This window comes from Zingiber officinale, chromosome 1A, assembly GCF_018446385.1.
Source record: "Zingiber officinale cultivar Zhangliang chromosome 1A, Zo_v1.1, whole genome shotgun sequence".
Classification (NCBI taxonomy): Eukaryota; Viridiplantae; Streptophyta; class Magnoliopsida; order Zingiberales; family Zingiberaceae; genus Zingiber; species Zingiber officinale.
Window position 1 is genome coordinate 150,508,857 of NC_055987.1, and position 23,650 is coordinate 150,532,506.

General features: G+C 39.0%; 3 protein-coding genes across 4 annotated transcripts; 1 reads left to right on the top strand and 2 right to left on the bottom strand.

The window, feature by feature from the left end:
- Positions 1 to 1,681: 1,681 nt before the first annotated feature.
- LOC122037965 (CBL-interacting protein kinase 1-like) lies at positions 1,682 to 6,297 on the bottom strand. The gene is made up of 14 exons (XM_042597470.1): positions 6,004 to 6,297; positions 5,841 to 5,903; positions 4,707 to 4,778; positions 4,459 to 4,566; positions 4,282 to 4,362; positions 4,110 to 4,163; positions 3,876 to 4,001; positions 3,586 to 3,795; positions 3,401 to 3,505; positions 3,159 to 3,275; positions 2,983 to 3,045; positions 2,668 to 2,742; positions 2,391 to 2,527; positions 1,682 to 1,939 (listed from the first exon to the last, which is right to left on the bottom strand). The coding sequence occupies exons 1-13, from the start codon at positions 6,172 to 6,174 to the stop codon at positions 2,411 to 2,413; spliced, it is 1,362 nt and encodes a 453-aa protein (XP_042453404.1). The 5' UTR covers positions 6,175 to 6,297; the 3' UTR covers positions 1,682 to 1,939; positions 2,391 to 2,410.
- A 12,190-nt stretch (positions 6,298 to 18,487) lies between these two features.
- On the bottom strand, positions 18,488 to 19,949 carry LOC122011108 (NAC domain-containing protein 43-like). The gene is made up of 3 exons (XM_042567541.1): positions 19,700 to 19,949; positions 19,326 to 19,603; positions 18,488 to 19,256 (listed from the first exon to the last, which is right to left on the bottom strand). Exons 1-3 carry the CDS (start codon positions 19,872 to 19,874, stop codon positions 18,603 to 18,605), a joined length of 1,107 nt encoding a protein of 368 aa, XP_042423475.1. The 5' UTR covers positions 19,875 to 19,949; the 3' UTR covers positions 18,488 to 18,602.
- Positions 19,950 to 20,690: 741 nt separating this feature from the next.
- On the top strand, positions 20,691 to 23,220 carry LOC122037966 (protein IQ-DOMAIN 17-like). Of its 2 annotated transcripts, none has more exons than XM_042597471.1 (5): positions 20,691 to 21,046; positions 21,141 to 21,408; positions 21,492 to 21,728; positions 21,808 to 21,948; positions 22,030 to 23,220. In XM_042597471.1, exons 1-5 carry the CDS (start codon positions 20,823 to 20,825, stop codon positions 22,735 to 22,737), a joined length of 1,578 nt encoding a protein of 525 aa, XP_042453405.1. In that variant the 5' UTR covers positions 20,691 to 20,822; the 3' UTR covers positions 22,738 to 23,220. The 2 variants fall into 2 exon arrangements, with proteins under 2 accessions (XP_042453405.1, XP_042453406.1); XM_042597472.1 differs by having other exon boundaries at positions 20,710 to 21,046; positions 21,136 to 21,408.
- Positions 23,221 to 23,650: the final 430 nt, after the last annotated feature.

Below are 23,650 nucleotides of genomic sequence, written 5' to 3' on the forward strand. Positions count from 1 at the left end.
GGATACTTTCATTAACTACAAGTTCATCTGGGTGTGAAAGAAATTGGAGTACATTTGAAGGAGTAAGTTTTAAACTTTCAGTCTACTCTTTAATTAAATTAGTTATAATTTTTAATGTCTACTCTATATTCAGGTACTAACTATAATATTTACTTTCTCTATTTTTTTTTAGATTCATACAAAGAAAAGAAATAGGTTGGATGCCAACAGGTTGAACAATCTAGTATTTGTCCAATTTAATGCTAGATTGTTGAACAAACAAAAAAAGAGAAAAAAAAAGAAATGTTGATGTCCTTCTTGCAAAAGATGCTTCAAATGCACAAGGTTGGATTGTGGATGGTGGGGATGATGAAGTTGAACTAGGTTCTGGGCTCACTTGGCAAATGGTTGATGAAGCAAGTGGAGCGGATGAAAATCTACAATCCCGAAGAAGCTCTAGAGTGAGAGAACTTCATGAAAATGATTTTGAATCTGAAGAAGAAGACGAGGATCACAATAATGATATTGAGTTTGTGTCCGATGAAGAACAAGTTATTGAAAATTATGGAGAAGAGGAAGCAGAATAAATACGAGTTTATGAGATATTATTAGTTGTGTAATTTTGAACTCATTTTGTTAAGACATGATTTACATTATTTAACAATTATATTTTGCTTAGTGGTTACTGGTTACTGATTCACAATGCATTGTAATCTTGAATTGAACTATTGCTACTATTTTTCAATGTTCTACTGTTTGCTATATGATTATGATAACTTACTGCATGTTCTATTGTTTAATTGTTTTTTTAACTTATATTTACTGAGTCTAGTATATTTCCTTTGCACAAAACTATTAATTTTCTTTTATAGTTTTTCATTTTTTGGTATTGGAAAGTATGTATTTATTTCAGCATACATAGTTAGATCTCCATTGCTATGAAATTGTTTAAGACAACATTTAAATTTGTATATGACATTATCCACAGTCCACATGAAACAAGGAATACCGAGGAATCCGCCTAGCGCCGCCTAGTCCCCAGGCGGCCTAGGCGCTAGGCGCTGGTCCGCCGCCCGACTAGCACCTAGCGAATTTTAGAACCTTGATCATGAGTGATTCTAGCACTTCGAACATACCTTGGGAGATAATCGAACCCTTGTTGTATGGGAATCCCTCTTGTCTCTTTTCATCATGTTATATGAGAATCCCTCCTATCTCTTTTTATTGCACGGTGCCTTCATGGAGTCATATTTTAGTACTTTATTTATTTATTTATTTTTTAACTATTATTAGGTACCCAACCCTTCAGTCTAACTAATTTTGGGAATAATCGACTCAGTCCTATGAAAATTTTTCATTAGTCATTGAGTAAATCCGAAAATGATTACAACAGACAGACTCAGTGTCTCAAATTTACAAAATATTCTATGATACACCGTAGCTAAAAATCAAATCGTGGACACTTGGAAAATTTTATAGACGCTGTACTGCAACAACATAGCAGGAGGCATCACATTTCAGTACTTTTTTAGAAGATTATATAGACACTCTACCACTACACCATCGCCCGAGCATCACATTTCAGTATTTTTTTTTTTACTTGAACCTATATTAGATTGATGATTTAGGATGGAAATTTAAAGATAATCGTCGATGATGTCCATTTAACCTCAAAATGTTGTTGACAAAGTGCACGAAATGGTAATAGAATAAAGTCGCTAGAGATGTCTTAAAGGTTTATCACTTTACGTGATGCTTACAAGTTTATTTGAACCTATATAGATGCAGTAAAATCTACAAATAAAATTATAAATCATGGATATTGTTACTGCATTAACGGATATAGATTTCAGATCTCTTCAATAACACACATCCATATTTTTTTGTCAGAACTTAGAAGCCCAGCGATTGCCCGACCGTTGGATCCAGCCGCCGTCTTGGCTAGAAGCTCAGCATTGGCCTGACACAAGAGGATAAATGTTTGCTATCAATCAATTTTGAAGTTTTTTGAAAGAAAAAAATCATAAACGAAAACAAAGCCTTAGTTTTTGCAAAAACAATAAAGGAAAAATAATTTTGTAGATCCCTGTTTGAGTACTGACAAACTAAATGTTCATGATGAAATTATTTTTCTGGTATTCCCTTTCTATTGGGTGCCTCGTGAAACCCCCACCGCTCGATGACCTCATTGTCTGACTGTTCCATCATTTTTTTCTTCCATGTATGAAAAAATTTTAGCTGCTCTGGTAGCTAATTCTGAACTTTAATTAATTTGGAACTAACTTAATAGTGATGCTCAAAGAGCAACCATTTACTGCATGCAACTGTAGTGTGCATGTGTTTTGCAAAGCTTTCATTGTAAGTTTAAAGGCATAATTAGCTTTCATATTCGTAGTCTATTCAACTCTTACTTGAGCCGGTACATATGTATTCAGGCAGCCACAGCACTCTCTCCTTCTAATCCTTTAAGCTCTGGCATCAATGACTGGTTTGCCAAAACCTCTTGGCTTTTGCTAACACCCAAGCTATCTGAAAGCTTTGCCCAAAGCTGCAAGGATGGACATTTTTTAACTCTTAAGATAATGACTGACTAGTTTCATTACTAAATTTAGCAGGGATAGTAGTCTAACATCTTGCATCATTTCAATTTCATCGGAAAAATTACTTGAAATTTGAAGAGGATAATACCTGCCGATACATGGAAGAATCTCCATGAGTTTTTCTTAGTTCAACAACGTATAGTGATGGACCAAGTTCAAACACCTATATATGTTTCAGGAATGAGGGTGAGAATTTTGTAATTGAAAGACGGACATGTAAAGTGTTTGTAAATTTGAAAAGATTTGTGGATCCTGAATTTCAATCATTGATCACTTTTAAGGGAATGAATTAACAAGAAAAGGTCTCGAATTGGATTTAGAGGCAGCTCATAATGTTCAACCCGGTTCTTCATGTATTCTCTTTACATCAAAAAAAAAGTTGGAAAATAGCTTCAAAAAATACCTCAGTAACAGCTGAAAGTGACTTGACACTCGTTTTAATCTCACAGTTTTGCATCACCTTCAACTGTAAAGACAATATCTAGGTTTTAATTGTCATTTGTTTACCATTCATTTTTTTAGACCAAAAAAAGGTTTCTTATCAGACATTCATTTATTTAGAAGAAAAGGGAGGCTAACCTTTCCATGTCCTCTCTGTACTTGAAGTCCCATTGACGTGACAATGTCCTCAATTTTATTTAGCAATTCTTCTGGTTGACAGTTTGAGGTGAATCTGATCTTTCTACTGGAGGCATCCTAAAGTCAATAAAATTAGGTTATCAGCTCATTCTAAATCATTAGTAGCCTCTCTAAAGCTTTATATATCAGAACTTGAGGGTTGAAACTCAAATTTTTAGAGAGTTGATAAACAGGGAGTTCACCTCTTCCTCAAAGAACCCAGAGAGGTCAAGGCAAGATGACATTCCAATTAGCTCAAAAGCATTGATATGATGGCATGCATCTCCAAGTTTGTCTGCTTCAGGAACCTTGACCAAACATTCAAATTGTTACCTTTCAACACAAAATAATGCGTGGTGATTAATTTAAGTTTCAGAAATTCATCTACCTCTCTGATTGAGAAAGATTCAACATCAGAGTCAATGTCTTCCTCATCCTCTTCAGGTTCAACGGGAGTATAGTCTTGCTTGAACCATTTATCTTCTTTGATTTGAGTCATATTTATCCTGGTTTGAGGATTTGGATCGAGAATTCTCCTTATCATATTGCGGGCTCCCGAAGATAGCCATTTAGGAATCTGGACATCACCCTTTGATATCTAGCCAATGTAAAAAAGGAATTAATTAGGCATATAATTTCTATATGCTGAGACTAGTTATGAAAAGATCAACTACTCACTTTTTGATAAAGAACAGCAAGGTTTGTATCATCAAACGGAAGGCATCCAGTAAGAATGACATACAATATTACACCACAAGACCAAATGTCTGCCGTTGCACCATCATATCCTTTGTTGGCAATAACCTTAAGCTCGTGGAAGGAACATAGTTACAATGAACTTTTCTTTTATAGACAAATATAAAACATACAAAACCTTAGTAGGATTTCAGATACAATTAGATCAATTTTTACCTCAGGGGCAACATAGTTTGGACTTCCACAGGTTGTGTGCAATAAGCCATCATGCTGGCCAAAGTAATTACAAAATGGAAAAGTAAGAAAGAGTAATGAACATTGCTACCAATAAACGTAAATAACATTATGAACAAGATGTCTATTTGGCAGTATTGTATGGAGCACTTACCCCAAATTGTTGAGGTAGAGCACTTAAGCCAAAGTCAGATATTTTAATGTTTCCTTGTGTGTCAAGAAGCACATTTTCTGGCTGTATGCAAAGCATGGAAGAGAATGGAGAAGTCCTATTTAATCAAATTCTATATCTTGTTCTAAAATATAAAAAATTCTGTATTTGTTTGATTACCTTTAAGTCTCTGTGGAATACACCTTTCTCATGGCAATAGCTGACAGCATCAATGAGTTGCTGAAAAAGTTTGCGCCCTTCAGGTTCTGGAAGCCTTCCTTTGGATTCCTTATACCGAAGAAATCAAGTGGTCAGTTAGTTATGCAGGAAACAACTTGATATGAATGACAAATTATTTACAGATGATTAGTACGTGAATTTCTTGCTAAATAGATTGCATTAATGGAGATCATAACAATCCTACTTACAATTCTATCAAAAAGCTCACCGCCAGTTTCATATTCAAGAACCATGTAAATCTTTGTCTTGCTTGCCAGGACCTGCAGACAATGCAAATCATAAATAAGGTAGACTAGTTAGTTCTTCAGATTATTATTAATTAAAATGGTGGGTCAAAAGGCCAGCACTTAGTGATTATACAGAAGAGATAGCAAAATAAAGACATGAGAACTTAAGGCTTGGTTTACTTGGATGGAAAACCAGGGTGGCAAAAGGCGATTCGCTCGTCCCAGCGCCTCCGTCAGCCCGTCCCCAAACCAACATAGTAGAGATAAATCATGGGTATCTACTTGCCAAGCACCTAGCTACTAGCCGAGATTTGACCACCTCATGGTGGAAGGGGGGAAGGAGAGACCATGCAAATATTCTATATCAAATTTTGTTATTCAGTATCAATATTTTTATTATTTTATTTATTTAATTTTTAAAATTGATGCAAGTAGATATAAAAGCACTCTCGTAGTTCCCAACTGCATTAAAAAAAGTAGACTTTGGCAATTTTCCTAATTATTCTTCTTGGGGTGGAAGGGGGGAGATCTTGATTTTTTAAAAAATAATAATATTGCCATCAGAGTGCAATAAAATTTCAACTCGACGAAGCTAAATGGATAATTGTTTCGTGGTGGACCAAGAGACGCAAGAAAGAGAAAGTGATAAGGTCTAAAGACCAAGGCAAGTCGTCCATTCCATCATGATTCCATCTCTCAAACAAACCTCCTTTCTCCTAGAGTGATCCACGTTGGTCCCGTTCTCAACATCCGTCATCAACGGAGAAGCAATACCACAAGATATTTCTCGTTCAAGGTAAACCACAAAATCATGAACTAACAGCAAAAACCACAAGTCAAGCCGTGCTCGATGTTGTCGCGGTCATCGGGTCATGTGGCTCGTGACTTAACTCGCAACGGAAGCTTGCCGTAACTGACTATTTCAAAATGGAAGACAGAAAGAAGGAAGAAGAAAAATGGGAAAATCCAGTAAATGTAGAAGAGAAAATTCGTGGTCTCATCTGACGCGGTCGGAAAAATTATCTAGAATATTCCAAAACACAAAACCATCGCAAAACATAACCAAGAAAACAGAGTGGAGGAGAAACGAAAAACCTCAAACAATCTGACAACATTTGGATGCCTGAGCAGCTTCAGCGTCGCAATCTCCCTCTTAATCTGCAGCCCTCGAAACATAAGCAACAACGTCCAAATCAAGCATCGCCCAGTTGCCCAAATCGGTAAGAACATTAAACGAATTACATATCGCGATTCTAACCTGGTCGTGGGTTCGGAGATCGAGGACGCGCTTGCGCTCGAGGATCTTGACGGCGAAGCAGCGGCCGGAATCGACGTGGCGGGCGAGCTTGACCTTGGCGAAGTTGCCCTCGCCGAGCATCCGCCCGATCTCATACTTCCCCACCCGCACCACCTCTGTATCCTTCTTCATATTCTAATTTCCTCCAGAGGGACGTGGCCGCAGTGGCCGGCGGGCGGCGGCGATCGATAACAATACGCTCAGTGACCGAGATTGAGGCGAATCACGGAGAGGGGCCGCGAGTAAGGGACGGGAGGGGCATTTAAGTCTCTGGATCATTGTGAAACATAGCTCGAAGTGGCCGGTTCGCTCGCCGGATCGGTTCGTTTTGGGAACTGGCGGGCCCACTGCATCAAGCCGCTACAATTATTTATCGCCACTATCTTTAACATACGCCATAATAGACCACTATACTAATTCATTAATTCATTAATTTATATATGTTAAATAGATAGGATCCATATAAATCAATAAATATATTTTCATGATCTATCTTTTAAATCATATTTTACTATCCAAAGGATCCTATCTCTTTGTTTGATTGTTTCTATAAATATTCAACGCGTCATTTGTTATTCCAATTCGCCAAATGTACTCCATCCCTCTTAAAAATATGATAATAAAGAAAAACTTATTTTGAGTAGAGAAATTTTATTTCATCTCTTATTTTTTTTTGTATTTTTTTTATGATTTTCATTATATGAGATCTCAATGATATTCCTCATATTCCAACTTAGATCTTCTGATTATTTTTATGGACTAGAGAATGATCCCTTTATCTATATTAGTGAAAATTAATGGCCCCTACTTATACAATCGATGAGGATTATTAATTTTACTAATACATATAAGCGCACCATCCTTGAGGATCCGGCCTCCTCTTATGCTACTTGAAGAAAGAGGCTCCAACTCTGTACAATTTATTTGGAGGCTCAGTTGGAAAAGCCAGGGCCCAACTTTGGAGGTTTGTAAACTATGCATTTAATGGAGTTTCTATTGCGAACAATTAACCATCATGAGATAAAAATAAATAAATTATACGATGTAAATTTTTAACTATTTGGATGAAACCACAATTAAGTGTCTTTCATCCAGTTAATGATCTGGTCCAATATTAAGGGAAGGGATGGAATGACTCGGTCAAAAATGACGACAGACAGATTAATTTTGGTCGTTCGAATACAAGTGAGAAGTGAGGTTGCCTCTTGTCAAGCATTCTTCAAGTTGGGCTTCAATAGATTTATTGGCGTTACTCGAAATTTTATTCTATTTTCTTTTACAAAAATTTATATAAGTACAGAATTTTTCCTACCAAGTCATATACTTTTCAGAAGTTAAAGTTTGATTGTAAACAAAACTTAATATTATTAATCCAAGTTAAACTCATGTGTTCATCAGAAGTTAAATCATATTACAGAAGTTGATTAAATATCTATTTTAAATATTGACTTCCAAGTTGTTGGCGAGACACTCGGCCTTCTTGGGTATGGAATCATCTACTACTTCTTAGTCAAAGCATTTCAAAAAAATTGAATATTTAAACTCCTTACAGTAAACCCTAGGTTAAACTACAGAGACTTCAATCAAAGCACAAAATCGTTAGCCTCTTGTGTTGGTATTTCATAATCCATATAAAGAAAAAATAAACTAGTATACAGCAGAAACAATTAATTAGTTATATCTTTCTTTGTACCTTAAAAACCTCTTGATCTTTTGTTGTATTTTTCTCCTCCTCTTGAACGTCGTGTGGGCGACGATCTACCAAGACGCAAAAAACACCCAAGTCCTTCTTTCTTCCAAGACTTTCGGTCACCAATAGATCAAAACTAGGAACACCACCTCTTGTTCTTCTTTCTTCCTTGCAACTCGCCGGCCATAAGATGGTTGAAGCCTCTTGATGTCGCCGACCTTAGGTGAGAAAGCAAGGGGAGAATAAGAATATGAGAGGGCCGACCACAAGAAGAATAGAAGAGGAATATAAATTGTGTAGATGATTATTATTTCTAAGGCACCATCTATCCTCTTTTATAATCCTTAGTAATAGTTAAAAAGGAAATATTTTAACAACAATTAAAATATCTCTTTTAAATTTCCTATTGTGGATGGCTACAAAAGAAAAGTTTTAAAATAAAAAATTCCTCTTTTAAACATTGTAGATGGCTAAAAAAGAAAAGATTTTTAAAATTAAAATCTCTCTTTTAAATCATGGTTACAAAAAAGGAAAATTTTAACAAAAATAAAATCTCTCTTTTAAACCATTGTAGATGGTTATAAAAGGAAAGATTTTTTAAATTTAAAACTGTCTTTTAAAACCATGCGAATGACTTCAAAAAAAGAAAAATTTTTAAAATTTAAATCTCTCCTTTAAAACATTGTAGATGACTACAAAAAGAAAGATTTAAAAAAAAATTAAAAAACCACTTTTAAACCCATCTTGACCGGCCCCTTACTTGGGCACCAAGCAAGGGGTGGCCAACCCCTTGCTTGGGCACCAAGCAAGGATGTGGCCGACCATAAGGATGACTTGGGTGGATGTGAGACTTTATGCATAGAGGCTACAACAGGGACCTAGAGGAGAAACCCCTGCATGTAGACGGTAATCTCTCCTCCATGTAGACGTCGAGTTTTCTGGAACCCTTGCAATGAATTGTAGACATGATCAGTGGCTCCCATATCTACACACCAGGTACTAGTAAATAACACCACTAAACATGTTTCAACCACTAGAGAATAAGATATACCTTTATTGTTCTCCTTTCTGCGAGGACAGTCCACTTTCCAATGTCCAGACTGCTTGCATGTGAAACACTTGCCCTTCGACTTCTTCACACCTACATGCGACTCAGTCCCTAGAGATTGATTCACTTTTTTTGCTGAACCAACTTGTTTCTTTTTCTTCTTTATGTCTTTCGGCTTAGAAGTAAAAACATTTTCAACAATGTGAATTTGAGAACTTTGACGAAATAGCCCTTCTGCTGCTTGAAGTTCTGTCAAAAGTTCCGCCAACGAATAAACCTTTTTGTTCATGTTGTAGTTCAGGCGGAACTACTCAAAACTTTTAGGCAGTGTTTGGAGAATGATATCGACTTGGGTTTCCCCATCGATTTCTGCTCCAAGAACTTCCATCTCATTCAAAAGAGCCATCATTTTGAGGATATGATCTCTTACGGGTGTCCCCTCAGTCATGGTGGTCGTCATCAAGTTTCTCATAGCCTCATGCCTAGCAGCCTGATTCTGGTGTCCGAAAAGTTTCTTGAGATTGCGCATCATGTCATAAGCAGTAGGCATGACCTGATGTTGATGTTGCAACACATTTGACATAGAAGCCAAAATGTAACACCGCGCCATCTCATCTGCCTTGGCCCGTTTCTTATGATACTCAATCTCCTCTTCATTAGAATCGCTATTAGGCAGGTTTGAACAAATCTTAAAAAGTACGAACTTGTAACCTTTAACAGTTTAGACAATATCCAAGTTTCGTTTCCAATTTTATGTAAACTAAAATTTAAAAATAATAATTCAAGGAAAATATGAATTTGAAAAGAAAATTAGCTAATGCAAGCACTAGCATTGTTTAATAAACTCAAAAATGAAAATAATAAATTAAAGGAATAAATATGATCCTTGAAAAATGACTATGCATATTTAACTTTGGAATCTATACAAAATTTAAATTTTAGAAATTACAAATAGTTAAACTGATATATCAGGAATCATAGGAGTCAAATTAGGAAAATTCTTAAAAATTATGTTCCACCAAAATTTCTGATTAATCCTGTAGGAAATAATTTATATTGGATTCCTAAATCATGGCAAGTATAATTTAAAGTTAATCTTAGGCATGTTTTGAATTTTAATGTGTTTTATCTTATACATTGTTTAAACAAATTATTTAAATGCCTACTGTTCATTTTTTCAAGTTGGAATTTTTTTTTCTATGCTATATGATGAATTAATCATAAAAAAATATATATATTTAAAATTTTTCTGTTAAAGTATTTTCTATGATTTTTTTAAACAAAAATGATATTTTGAAAATTAAAAATATTCTATAGACTTATTTTTCAAAAATTTTATTTTTCTATGATAAAACATAATATTTTTTTATCATCAAAAATTTTTTTGATATTTTTTGAATTTTATCTGAATTATTATGAATTATTTTCATAAAAGTTAATTTTTAATATTAAAAATTTAAGAAAATAGAAATTAAGAAACTTTAATTTTTCTAGTATTCAACCATCTATTTTTCATATCCATAAAATTTTAGAAGAATTTTCAGAGTTGAAAAATATTTTTAAGATTTATTTTTGAAATTTAGTTATTCTAATAAAATAAATCAATTCTGTTATTTAAACTAATTCTTTTTCTTGTGAAAATTTTTATACTCATATAAATTACTCTGTTTATGTTTGACAAAAACTTATAAATATTTTTTTGAAAAATAGTATCTTACTGATAATTTCTGTAATGTACCCCTAGAAAGAAATTTTAAATTTTTCTACCAATTTATTTTTCCTAAATTCTTTTTTGATGTGATCAAAGAGAGAGAAATATGTACAAATTAAGGGGGAGTATACAAATGTACCAACTAAGGGGGACTACAAATTTTACAATTTATTAACTTGCTTACCTTGAAATATTTATTTTATTCTAATTGCAACTTATTTTATTCTAATTGAAATTTTCTTACTTTTTTACATAATCATGTTATTATTTTATATTTAATCCTAACTTTAACTTAGGTTGATGCACATCAAAAAGAAAAAGATTGTAAGTACCCCGTGGTAATTTTGATGTGGTTAACTAAGTTAAGTTAGGTCTTGTGTATTTGATCCTTGTGTCTAAGTGTGTAGGAGCTTAAGAACACAAGAAGTTGGCGGAAGACGTAGCTAACGAGAAGGATAGCACGGAAAAAAGGAGCCGATGAGTTCGATGCATTCGAGGGACGAGATGCTGCGGAAGAGTACGAGGGACGAGATGCTACAGAAGAGTACACCGGTGGATGGAAAGGATGTACACGACGTCGGAGGGACGAGAAGCCGGGAAGGAAGTCTGCTCTAGGAGAAAGTCAGAGTTGGGTTCGAGTGAGCTTAACTCTGGGTAGCCGGAGCATCATCCACATAAGAAGAGATTAGCTTATGGGAGCTGATCTACCTTTTGCCTTGTGGAAGGCGCCTTCCATGTCTTGGAAGGCACCTTCGATGAACAGTATGAATGCGCCTTCCTTAGCCATTACCTGAGGATAAAATTTTATCTTTAGGAGATAGAATTTATCAAATGGAAGATGCCTTGGACCACCTTAAAGGCATATTCAAGCTATAGATAATATTTTCTAGGGGTTATAAAAAGACCTCTAGACTTAGAAAATATTCAACAACTCTTGTATTAATTTTCTAGTTTATTTCTGAGCGTCCAACGAGTGTAAGAGGCTTCTCCGCCTTCAAGAAGGAGATTTTCTATTGTTTTTTATTTGTCTTGGATTAACAATCACGTAGGTTATAATAAAGTAACTTTTTACCTCTTTTATTTTATTAGTTGTTCAACTGCTTTAATTTGATTGTGTTTCTAATCTGAGTTGAAAGATCGAGAAAGGATATTTTTATTTAACAGGCAATTTACCCCTCTTGCCGGCCATCCTCACTGCTCCAACATGCTGAGTTTCTTCCACATTAATGTATTTCTCAGCTCTCCTCAAGAGGTTATCATAGTTGCCCGGAGATTAAGGGATGGGATGACTTGGTCAAAGTAATCACTATAGGATCAAAATGAATGAGAGAGGGGGATGAATCTTATTTGTAAACTCTTCTTTTCACTTTTAAAAACTCTTTGGAAACTCGAGTACGCAGCGGAAAAACAAACTAACAATAACATAGTAGAAAGTAAAAGCCGCTTATGTTTTTACTTAGTTTGAAGTTTTTAACGACTCCTACTCCAAGATCCATGATCCCTTGGACAATATTGATTGAACAATCCACTAAAATCTCTTCCAAAAACCTTCAGATAGACATGTCAAATACACAAATGAGGAAAGTATAACAACCTACACTTTCCTATGCAGATACAATAATAATTGAAAATAAACTTTTATTGACACTTGTAGATGTAGTTCGTAGCTCGAAGTTGGTGTCGCTTTGACTGTAGCAATTGGATGTAGCAGAGTTACAACAAAGCGGTAGTAGACTGTAGAGAGACGGTGTAACAGAATGATCGAAGAAGCTTGTTCAAAAATGATATGAAAGAGTTGTTTGACCACCTTCTTTTATAATACATTAGAGATGCCTCAGTTCATCCAAGGCACCTCCATAAACTCTGATCTAATTCCCAGAGTTCAGCGTTAATCCTCTTGGAGGCGTCTTCAATCGTCTAAGGGTACCTCCAACCTGAGACACTTCCAGTAACCCGAGGTACTTCAAGCGCTAAACTTTTATCCTCGCAGCTTATTTACTCTAGGGTGGCTCTAGCCATCCGAGGTGCCTCTAATCCTTTACTCAAGGTGCCTCCAATCAGTTAAGTTGCCTCGAGTATTATTCATTCTAACTTCAATTTTGCTCTAAGCAACCTTCGACCAGGAGCTTCACAACAACATTACGAACTACTTGCGCTTCTTCGAGCTACTCAGAAAACGCCTCTAGGACACCCGAAAGTTCCAACGACGATTCTACTGAAGATTTCATCATACAAAGTTATTGATATTCTTTAGTTTTCAAATCACTTGTAATCATTTAAAACTGTATTTGTACTCTTTACGATTGATTAGTCTTTGCCCATCGAAAGCACTCTCACATGCGGGCCTTGGAGTATGAGTTATCATAGGCTCTGAACCAAGTAAAAGAAACGTGTTAGCATTGCTTGATTTTCTTTTTGTCTTTCTACTGCTTTTACTCCGATTGATTTTAATTGAGTAAATTAGCCACGAGCGCTATTCACCCCCTCCTAGCGTAACGATCCTACAGATTCGTCTTACCCTCAATCGATTGTCACATCAGATTCGAGCAAATATAGCCATCTAAACTTCACAATGACTCTTTTCTCCTTCTCTCAATCGATTAGTCAATTTATTACGTGGCTTCAATCGATCAGCTAATCGATTAAGAAGCTTACTGTCTGTTATAAGTTTCTCCTCCCAATTGATCACCTAATCGATTGAGAAACTCACTGTTCGTCATGAAGAAACGCTCTCAATCGATCGATTGATAGCTTCAATCAATCACTTAATCGATTCAAAAGCTCACTGTTCGCTTACAAACTCTTCCAATTGATTACCCAATCGATCAAGATACTTTTTGCACTATTCTTCGTTAATCAATCAATTACCTGATCGATTAATCCCTCTAATCGATTACCTAATCGATTGGTAAGTAGTAAAATGTGTAGATCTCTAAGCGAGCTTTGTTTCACATCCGAGATCACCTCAATTCAATATCCGAGTCAAAAGTTATGACATTCGAAAATTTGCTACGTCGGAACTTTCTCGTTTCATGTTAACTCTCTGTTAGACTTACGACTGCCAAGTGTTCAATCAACTTTTGACCTACTTGGACTTTCTCATATGTAGCCATAGTTAAGATTTTACCTTGCAAATTTGTGGTCCTCTAGGACCCACTTGGACTTCTAAACATCAGGTGTTCAGTCAACCTTTGACCCACCTAGATTTTTCAATGTCTGGTTTCACTCACTAGAATTTTCTCACTACCTAGTTTCACTCACTAAGACTTCCCAATTGTCTGGCTTCACCTACTAGGACTTTTCATTACCTGACTTCACTCATTAGGATTTCCCAATTGCCTAGCTTCACTCACCAGGACTTCTCCACTACACGAATTCACTCACCGGGACATTCCACACCAAGTATCCGGTCAATATTGACCCATTTAGTTTTTCTTCTTTTGCCAACCATCCCATTGGTCTTGCCCTTGCCTAATCTCTAGTGAGGACTTTTCTAGTCAAGTATTCAGTCAACCTTGACTTACTTGACTTCTAGTCAACCTTAGACCTTCAATCTCCCAGATGAAAAATTACACCAGCAATCTCCATATATTGTCAAACATCAAAACTCAAACATCAAGACTCAAGCTTGAGCCAACTCAAGTTTAGTCAACCTGGTCAACTTTGACCTAGGGAAAATTGTACCAACATTCCTGACCTAACTAAACTTCAACCTAATGTCTGATTCTCTAGACTCAGCAAGTTTTTCAGCCAGCACACTTGGTAAACATATTAGAACACACAAAATCCAACTATAATCTTTTTTCATGCATCAAAATCTGAGTTTGATTATAGTGCTAACTGCACCAACTACTACGACCGATTAATTTCTGTCGATTGGATACAAGTTAGGTTGCTTCTTGTCATGTTTGTCTTCGGCAGGCTGATCGACTTCCTTTAGATCAGATTTTCTTCAGGTCGGACTTCAATAGACTGACTTCCTTTAGGTTGGACTTTCTTAAAGTCGAGCTTTAGTAGACCGACTTCCTTCATGTTGAGCTTTCTTAAAGTCAAGCTTCAGTAGATCGACTTCCTTTAGGTCGAGTTTTCTTCAAGTCAAGCTTCAATAAACCAACTTCCTTTAGGTCGGCTTTCAAAACACCAAGTAACAAGGAGGTTCTTTGAACAAAGGTCTGAAAAGACTCAAGAAAGAGATTAGAAGGGGGGCTAAAGTGAACCTTAACAAGGCTCATCCTTTGGCACTTAAGTCAAACCTTAGAGAATAGGTTGAGAAAAGTATAGAGCCAAAGATGACTTTGATTCCCAAAGGCACGCCTCGTCCTTTCCTTATCGAGAGAACTCTTGGTGATCAACACCAATAATCATGTCTCTTGGCTCTTCAACAATTGTCAAGTCAAATCAGAGTTCATGGGTAACCCAAACTATTGGGATCTGGTGGTAGTACAATCTGAGCATGAACAGAATGACAGTATAACACTGTTTTGGCAAAGTCAAGACTAGAGCTAAACTCTATCTTTTTAAGACAAATTTGTCTTACACGCAATGCTCACAGAATACGATAATCATCTCCCAAGATATAACAATTTTATCTTACAATAGCAGCATTACAAATCGTAAGACCTCCGAACTGAAGAAGCTTCTCGAGTTCTTCAAATAAAAGTATGGAATGCAATGCTTACTTTGAATTGGAATGAATTGAGTGAGTGAAATGAGAAAGAAAGGGGTCTTATTGTTAGGATCAAAAGAATTAAGATATCTCCATAATGGTATGATATTGTTCACTTTGAGCCTAAGCCCTCATGATTTTATTTTTGAACTCTATCCAAAAGATCTCATACCAATGGAGATATCTTTCTTTTATAAGTTTATGATCTTTTCCATGTATTTTCAGTGTGGAACTATATTTATAACCTTACATCCCCAACACTTCCTCCCTTAAACGAAGGACCATAAGGTCCCCCTTAAGCAGAAAGCCTATCCATTTGATGTTCGATTCTCGACCCACCAGGTCTTCCTGCCCCTCGATCCAATCGACCTATTAGGACTTCCTTGTATAGTCGCAACTATGACTTTCTGCCTGACATCTGGTCCTCTTGATACAGATTTGGGAGCCCCCACTTCTTTTATTCGAGATCAATATTCTACTCACGTGACTCGATTATATCATAACTCTTGTGCACAGTTGGCGATTAGATTTCTAACAGTCCGAGCTTTGATATCAATTGTTAGGACCCAAAGAATTAAGATATCTCTATAATGATATGAAATTGTCCACTTTGGGTCTAAACCCTCATGGTTTTATTTTTACGCTCTACCCAAAAGACCTTATATCAATGGAGATATCTTTCTACCCATGATCTTTCCTATGTATTTTAAATGTGAGACTATATTTTCAATCTTACAACCCTAACACTTATTTATACTAAATGAAAGGGTATAAGAACCTCTTGGTACAATTAGATCTCAACCATCCAACTTGAATTGGATTGTTTAGATTGCATTCCTTCCCAAGAGATACAATGTCTCTTCATTTAGATGTCAATCAATGGTTGAGATTAAGCCATCCAAAGGGCACTTATGCATTTTCAAATCGACGATCCAGGTTTCTCAATCTTGATCCAATGATCTAGATTTAATTTCTCATTCACATTATAGTTTTGACGCTGAGCAGAATATGTATATTATTTTGAGGCGCGAAGTTGTAGAGGGATTAACAAGAAAACAAGAGAGAAGTAATGAAAAAAAAGGAATAGCCTAAACTAGGCTTAGACCTATTATGAAATCAAGAGCGGAAAAAAAAGATATGTAATCGTAATGTGGCTTAAGCAAAATAAATTGATTCATTATCAAACTAACTTGTCCTAAATATCATCCAAGTATAGGTTTATATATTTCTCAAAATACTCAAAATAATCTAAACGAAAAAATAACTAACTAGACTTATTCTTTAAGATTTAAGATAAATTAACTAACAAGAATTAGTTCCCTAAGATTTAAGATAAGATTAAATATAATTAAAAAAATAAATTAAACTTAATTAATGGATTACTAATTAAAAAAAATTCAAAAGATGCAAAATCTGAATACTTTGAATTCCCTCTTGCATTAGTTTCCCAACACAAACTTGGATACGACTCAAACGGAATTGACTTGAGATCTTCTATCAAGGTTCCGACTTAACTCGAACTCAATTTGATCAAACCCAGGTTTGACTTGATGTGATTTGAGCTCAATTGACTAGACCTAAGTTCAGATTGACTTTGACATCCAGCTCAATTTCATTTTTGACTTTGACAATGCACGTTGTGCATGACTTTCTCCACCATATATCATTCTATATTATACATTATCTTTTCATGATAAACATGTTGACAGAACCCTAAGTCTGATGATAGTGCTGGGTGATTACCTAATTGACCATGTATATCCCAACCTAAACCTTTTAAAAATTAAGATATTTAAATGAGTTTAATTCTGCTATCACGCTTAATCATGGAATTAAAGAGATTAGTGTTTTTTTTTCACTTTTGGTGAAGGTTCTCCCGTCTCTATAAGAAATGAAAGATGCACCAACTCCTTTTGACATCTAAAAAGTTCTCAAGGACTACTCATCTCCCTAAAGCTAGAGGATAACAACTCCATGATTACCAAAGAGATTTTGAAACTAATGAAGTGAAAATTATATATGATTTTAGTGTGCGCATTATCCTTTTGTAGCTAACTTCTGTAAATCTTTTTTGTTTTAACTGGAAGTTTTTGATCAGGATATTAGTTGCCACCAAAAACTTTACCCTTTTTTGTTTTTTTGATCCAATGACTACTTGATTAAAAGTTAGTCCCAACCCACGCAAGATCTCATTGTTTTTCCAACTGCGATATATTAATATATTTATAATATGTCACACTTCATAACCATCCCACCAATATTATTAAGTGTAAAATTACTACTTTAATTTGAGAGATATTGAAATGCTATCTAACGATATATAAGCAGCAGACAAAACGTTAAAACTTATTTGAGAGGGAGGCTCATATGAATCGTAGAACTTACGAATGTTGTAGTTGCACTAGCAATTAATGACCTCTTCTAATCCAAAGGCATGCATGAGGGATTTAAACCCTAATTTGTGATGTATGTTCGTAAGTCTTTTCCTTTGTTCTAACTTGTCTAATCATACAATGATATATATGAAAAAAGGCTAAACATAACGACCTAGCTACGTGATACTGAACAAACACAAGGTCAAGATAAATGATACTTTGGAGATTGGATGTCATATCGGAATTACATAGTCAAAAAGGAAGGGACGAGTAAAGCGTGGAATCTCTGTGCCGACGGTCCTTTAGCCCCAGTTTTAAAGCTTTGTTTTTAATTATCATTTTACGCCAGCCATGCATTAACAACAGCAGTACTATTAATTAATCCTTAATTCGTTTGATGAAATAAAATCAACTGCAGAAAATATAAAGCTGGTGAGTGAAACGAATACATGTTCTAAAAAATCAACTGCAAAAATAATAAATCTATTAACTTTTTAAAGACGTGTGGCCTACTGATCACTTTCTCGCAACAAACAGGCAAAACTTTTTCTCATTCTTGAACATGGAGATTTGCCTCGAAAAAGATCTGCAATATGTACCTTGATAGCTATTCATAAATAATGGCCTCCCTTTTTTTCTTTAGCTTTCACAGTCTGTGGAAGAGGAAGGAACCACTGTGCTAACTGCTAAAGCAGATTAATTTGATGAATATATGCATATATTTTAATTTGAGTTTATTTGTCAATCAAACACTTAACTAAATGGGTAGTATATTTATATAATTATATTATATTTATGCATTCCATTACCATCTTCTCCCAGAAAACTAGTAATTACACCATGCAGAAAGACAACAAAACTTTAAGGATGCACTCATATATGATTAAGAATAATAAATCATATCATATAATTAACAATACATATGTATATATAAATCATTAGAATAATTCCATGTATTTTCACTCAATACACACTCATCTATATATCCTCATGTAATTATATTTTAATTAATTTGCCACGCTCTGTGTTAAATTTTCAAAGTTATATAAGTTTCCGACCGGCCGTATCTTCTACAGGGAATCACGGCTTATGTTGTCCGACATCGACATCGTCGACGCTGTCCTCGTCATGCTCCATAGATCGCCATCCTCTCGTGGACGGTACGCACCTTCCTCATTCTCCTCCACACTTATTCTGCCAACCGGCGAGTGGATGTCAAAGGAGAAGCAAGCTTCCTCGCCGCCGTCGAGTTGCGAGGCAAGAAGCCGGTCGAACGAAGCCCAGTCGCCGGCGGCCGGCTCCGCTTCCGCCGTCCTCATGCTGCACGATCCATCTACTGCGACGCGGTACGGGTTACTGTCAATGATCGGGGTCTCCAGCGCCGGTAGCTTCATGAACATCTCCAGCAGCCCGCCACCGGCGATTTCACTCGGCCGCCGATCGTCGACGGCGCCTTTACTTTTGCAGCTCCCACCGCGTTCCCTCTTCATGCACGATCTACCCATGAACTCGAGAATCTGATCCAATGCGCCACCGCCGTCGCCGCCGGGGCTGCCAACACAGGAAGAGTTGTTGGCGCCGGCATCGACGCTGGGTACTCTGTGGTGGTGGTGGTGGAGGTTCTTCTTCTTGAACACCCGGCACACCACCCACCCTTCTTCTTGGTTATTATCATTAATACAGGCACTGATCGACGTCGTTTCTCCCAATTCCGCTCCACCGATCTAAATTGTTAATCAATTACTCACATATAAATCGTGAAATAAAATCACTAGATGAGAATTAATGATTACGTGGATGAGGTCTTGGGGGTGGTCCTCGAGCCTGTACTCGTGCATGATCCAGTCGGACTTCTGGCCGTGGGGGGCGCGGCCTGTGTAGAACACCAGCGTCTTGCGCATGCCGATCCGGCGCCGGGCACCGGAGTAGATGAGCTTGTCGCGCCCGGTGGCTTTCCAGAAGCCGGCGGCGGTTGCCCGGTTGGTCCGCGTGCCGGTGGGGTACTTCTTGTCCTTGTGGCTGAAGAAGTACCAGTCGCTCTGCGGCGTGGACGACCCGATCCTACACTTCTCTGCAGACATTTACATCATACATCATGATCGACGATCACACAAAAGTACTGCAACGCAACTGATCCGACTGCAATCGATCGACCAACGGAATTAACCTTGTATGTCCCATGGCTCGAGCTTGTTGAGGTCGACGTCGCGGATGACGTCGAGGTCGATCTCCTGGGAGGAGACCTTCTTGCGGAGGTAGTAGGAGAGGAGCTCCTCCTCGGTGGGGTGGAAGCGAAAGCCCGGCGGCACCACAGACTGCCCGTTCACTTGGATCATGCTCATGATCTCTAGCTAGCTAGCAAGCTACCTCTGGCCGGCTGATCAATGAATTAAGAAGCAAGAGCTGAAGAGCGAAGGACCGATCGATAATATTGGGGAAGACAGTGGGTGATCATCAAGCTTATTTATGTAGTGCAGAAATTATATAATTAACGATAATATGTTTAGTGTCAGATCAATTAACAAATTGAGACATGGACGTGCCACGATCTTGTTGTCTTTGTTCTCGTTGTTGTTGATGATGATGGTATGTATATATGGTCCCTAATTAGACAAGTAGACGGAAATTAACTTCACAAAAAGGGAATGGGCGGGGGGCAACAGGCAACGGCAACTACCCTCCATCGCTGTAAAGATTTCCGGGCGTGCCTCTGTTTGGGTGGGCGCAATGTTTGGTGAAAAAAAAAAAGGTTGAAAATAAATAGACAGAAAATCAAATAGAAATTAGTAAATTCATTCGCGCTCGTTTATTTTATTTGTAAGTTAATCTATCAAGTTTGTTCTTCGGTCTGTCTCTGTCCGGGCATCGAGACGGATAGGTGGGAGAGAGAGCACTTTCATGGGCTCCACAATAACTAAAGAGATGGCAAAAGTTACCCCAACCAATGAGCAAGTGAAGCAGGTGGAGAATTCTAATTAGCAAGTCGAGTTATGATTTCAAACAGTGTAGGATTCCAAATCCAGGTCTAAGGTCCGGTCCGGCCTCTTGGTATTTCAAATTGTGGGTCCAATCAAGGTACTCGAGCTCACTCGGTCTGACTCACTTCGTGAACCGAGTCCAATGTCGCTATCCTCCAAGCCAATAGGACTGTCACGCTAGCTGCTGCCCCTCTCTCTCTCTCTCTCTCTCTCCTTTTCTTTCTATTCCCTCCCTCCGACGATAAAGAACCACCCTGCAAAATTATGCTCGCGTGATACCAGTTGGTGATTTCTCCCCTGGCTTCACTGTTGATGCATGCTCCCTCTTTAGGTCTTGGGAATCTTTCGGTAACGGTTCGTGTCGATCGGCGTAGCTGCAGGTGCCGGAACTCATCTTCTTCATGGGCAAGAAGAGCAGCGGTGGCGGCTCTTGGCTCACGGCCGTCAAACGCGCATTTCGATCTCCGACTAAGGATTCCGATAAGAAGAGCTCCAGGCAACGTGAAGCCCCTAACCAAGACGACCACGAAGACAAGGTTAGATTTTGTGTGTGAGTCTGTGTGTGTGTCTTGTTTGTTCTCCGCGTTCAGCTCCCGCAAAGGTGACATCTTTTTGTATCCTGCAGCGAAGGAGGGAAAAGGGGCGATGGATCTTCGGCAAGCCGTACTCGACGCAAGAGCAGCAACAGCAGGTGAGTTCCGCGGTCGTGGTGCCGGCGGTCTCAACGGAGCAGAGGCACGCCATCGCGCTGGCCGTCGCTTCGGCGGCGACGGCGGAGGCGGCAGTGGCGACGGCGAAGGCAGCCGCGGAGGTGGTGCGGCTCACCAGGCCTTCCTCTAGCTTCGTGAAGGAGCATTGCGCGGCAGTCGTCATCCAAACCGCCTTTCGAGGATACTTGGTACTTGCATTCTTCGGTCTCTCCTCGCCATCACCCCCTTTCTCCTCTTGATTTCATCATTCAAACTTGGATTTTGGTGGAAGGCGAGGAGGGCGCTGCGGGCGTTGAAGGGGCTGGTGAAGCTGCAAGCGCTAGTGAGGGGCCACAACGTGCGCAAGCAAGCAAACATTACGCTGCGCTGCATGCAAGCACTGGTAAGGGTCCAGGCAAGGGTGCGCGATCAGCGGATGCGGCTGGCTCAGGAATTGTCCTCCTCCTTCAGCTGCGACACTTCTCTTTGCGACTCCAAGTATCTGCACCTAGCAGATAGGACGTCCATGGTAACCCAAGTTTTAACTACTAGTTTCCTCTTTCTCTTGAACTCTTCTTGCTCGTTATGTTGCTTCTTGACGGATTCAGAATTCGAGAGAGGGGAGTAGCTTCACTGAAGATTGGGACGATCGCCCGAGAACGATGGAAGAAATCCAAGCGATGCTTCGGTTCCAAAGGGATGCGGCGTTCAAGCGAGAAAGGGCGCTGTCATACGCCTTCTCGCATCAGGTAGGCAAATCCTCTCTTCTGCTTCCTCTGTTTTCCTCTGGTCCGTGTCTGACGTCGACGTGCCTTCGTGTTGTACCTAAGCTTCGGAGATCAGACCGGAACCTATACACCTCACTGGAGGATGACTTCGATGGCGAGGCGGCTTCGGCGGGAGAGTATGGGCCTGTCCGGTGGATGGACCGCTGGATGGCGTCAAGGTCCTCCTTTGACAACAGACCAAGTAGCAGGCGCCCTTCCGCAGAATACCGTGATCCAATCAAGACGTTGGAGATCGACACCGCTCGCCCTTTCTCCTACGCCGTCTCCCCTAGTCCTCGCCGTCAGACGCCGGCCTGGCACCCATCTCCCCCCCTCCACCGATCCCCCGCCACGCCATCACCCTCCAAAGTGCGCCCTTTGCAGGTCCGCTCGGAGAGTCCCCGCGCCGGTCGCGAGGAGCGGAGCTTCTCCACCGCTCATACCCCCCGGCGGCATCAGCATTCCGTGGCGGTGCCGAACTACATGGTGGCGACGGAGTCTGCCAAGGCGCGAGTGCGGTCGCTGAGCGCCCCAAGGCAGCGTCCAGGGACGCCGGAGAGGTGCGTCGGTGTCGCTGCCAAGAAGCGACTGTCCTTCCCGGCGCCGGACCCATACGGGTGCCCGCAGAGCCTGCGGAGCCCGAGCTTCGAGAGCGTTGCGGGTTGGTTCTCCGGGGAGCAGCGATCCAACGCGTCGCCCTCCTGCAACGACAGCGTCGGAGGCGAAGCGTCGCCGTCGTCGACTGCGGACCTCCGGCGGTGGTTCCGGTAAGCGGGGCACCGTGCTCTGCTTATGCGGTACCGTACTTCACTGTAGCTTTTTCTTGCTTTTTCGCTTTGGTGGGCTCAATCAACCTGTCGTGCACTGGCCAGTGGGGTGGGATTGAGGCGCGCGAAAGCTTTCATTTTGATAAGTTGGCGGTGGTGGTGATGATGCAGGCAAGGCCATGTGTGGGACTCTGCTCTAGTCTACTGCGGAGCTCAAAAAGAAGTGCAGGTTATTGGTTTGCCAGCCTTCGCCTTTGATGGGAAATCATGAGACGTGGCGTCACATCCAGCTCTGCGCTGGGGTTGCGCAGTTAACGGAGAAACGAAGAGAAGGGTTTAGTAAGGTTTAGGTTTAGGACCCTAAACCCTAGAACCCTAACGAGAAGGGCGAGGAGGTTTCTGATTAATCTTGTCTAAAAGTTCTTACTAGCGGTAATAATTAGGCATCGTTCGAAAACGTTCCCAATCTAAATTTCTTTTGAATAAATTTGATTCTATCTAAAAGTTAAAAAGACGGATGTTGGGACGTGATATTTTTATTAATTTTTGATGGATTTCGCTCCTATTTACAACACAAGTAATATCAGTGTTGAGTCAGAGAATGGATCCTTGATGATGATTCTCAGCCGCTCAAGTCAGTCTCCGATAAAATAAGAAGAAACAAGCAGCGAGAACTGTAGCGTAACAATAGAAATCGTGTAAAATATACTTCCGTCGATGTCTGGACCCCTTTTTATATAGGGCTTTTGTAGTGTGCGTGCACGCTTCTTAAAACGAGTACGTTTTCTTAAGTTTTTCCTGAAAAGATATGTCAGTAAAGTGTCTTTGACATAGTACCTTAACGGGTCGAGCATATCTCTTAAATGATAGTGAAAGCTTCTACTGTACGATCCTCTGTTTGACCATATCGTCTATCA

Coding starts and splice junctions, on each gene's coding strand:
- LOC122037965 (XM_042597470.1), bottom strand. CDS start 6,174: ATGAAGAAGGATACAGAGGTGGTGCGGGTGGGGAAGTATGAGATCGGG. Junction 4,567..4,706: donor GTGAGCTTTTTGATAGAATT/GTAAGTAGGATT, acceptor CTTCGGTATAAG/GAATCCAAAGGAAGGCTTCC. Junction 3,506..3,585: donor AATCTTTCTCAATCAGAGAG/GTAGATGAATTT, acceptor TGTTTGGTCAAG/GTTCCTGAAGCAGACAAACT.
- LOC122011108 (XM_042567541.1), bottom strand. CDS start 19,874: ATGAGCATGATCCAAGTGAACGGGCAGTCTGTGGTGCCGCCGGGCTTT. Junction 19,604..19,699: donor CGAGCCATGGGACATACAAG/GTTAATTCCGTT, acceptor AAATGTCTGCAG/AGAAGTGTAGGATCGGGTCG. Junction 19,257..19,325: donor ACCCCCAAGACCTCATCCAC/GTAATCATTAAT, acceptor TTAACAATTTAG/ATCGGTGGAGCGGAATTGGG.
- LOC122037966 (XM_042597471.1), top strand. CDS start 20,823: ATGCATGCTCCCTCTTTAGGTCTTGGGAATCTTTCGGTAACGGTTCGT. Junction 21,409..21,491: donor CCGCCTTTCGAGGATACTTG/GTACTTGCATTC, acceptor TTTTGGTGGAAG/GCGAGGAGGGCGCTGCGGGC. Junction 21,949..22,029: donor CATACGCCTTCTCGCATCAG/GTAGGCAAATCC, acceptor GTTGTACCTAAG/CTTCGGAGATCAGACCGGAA.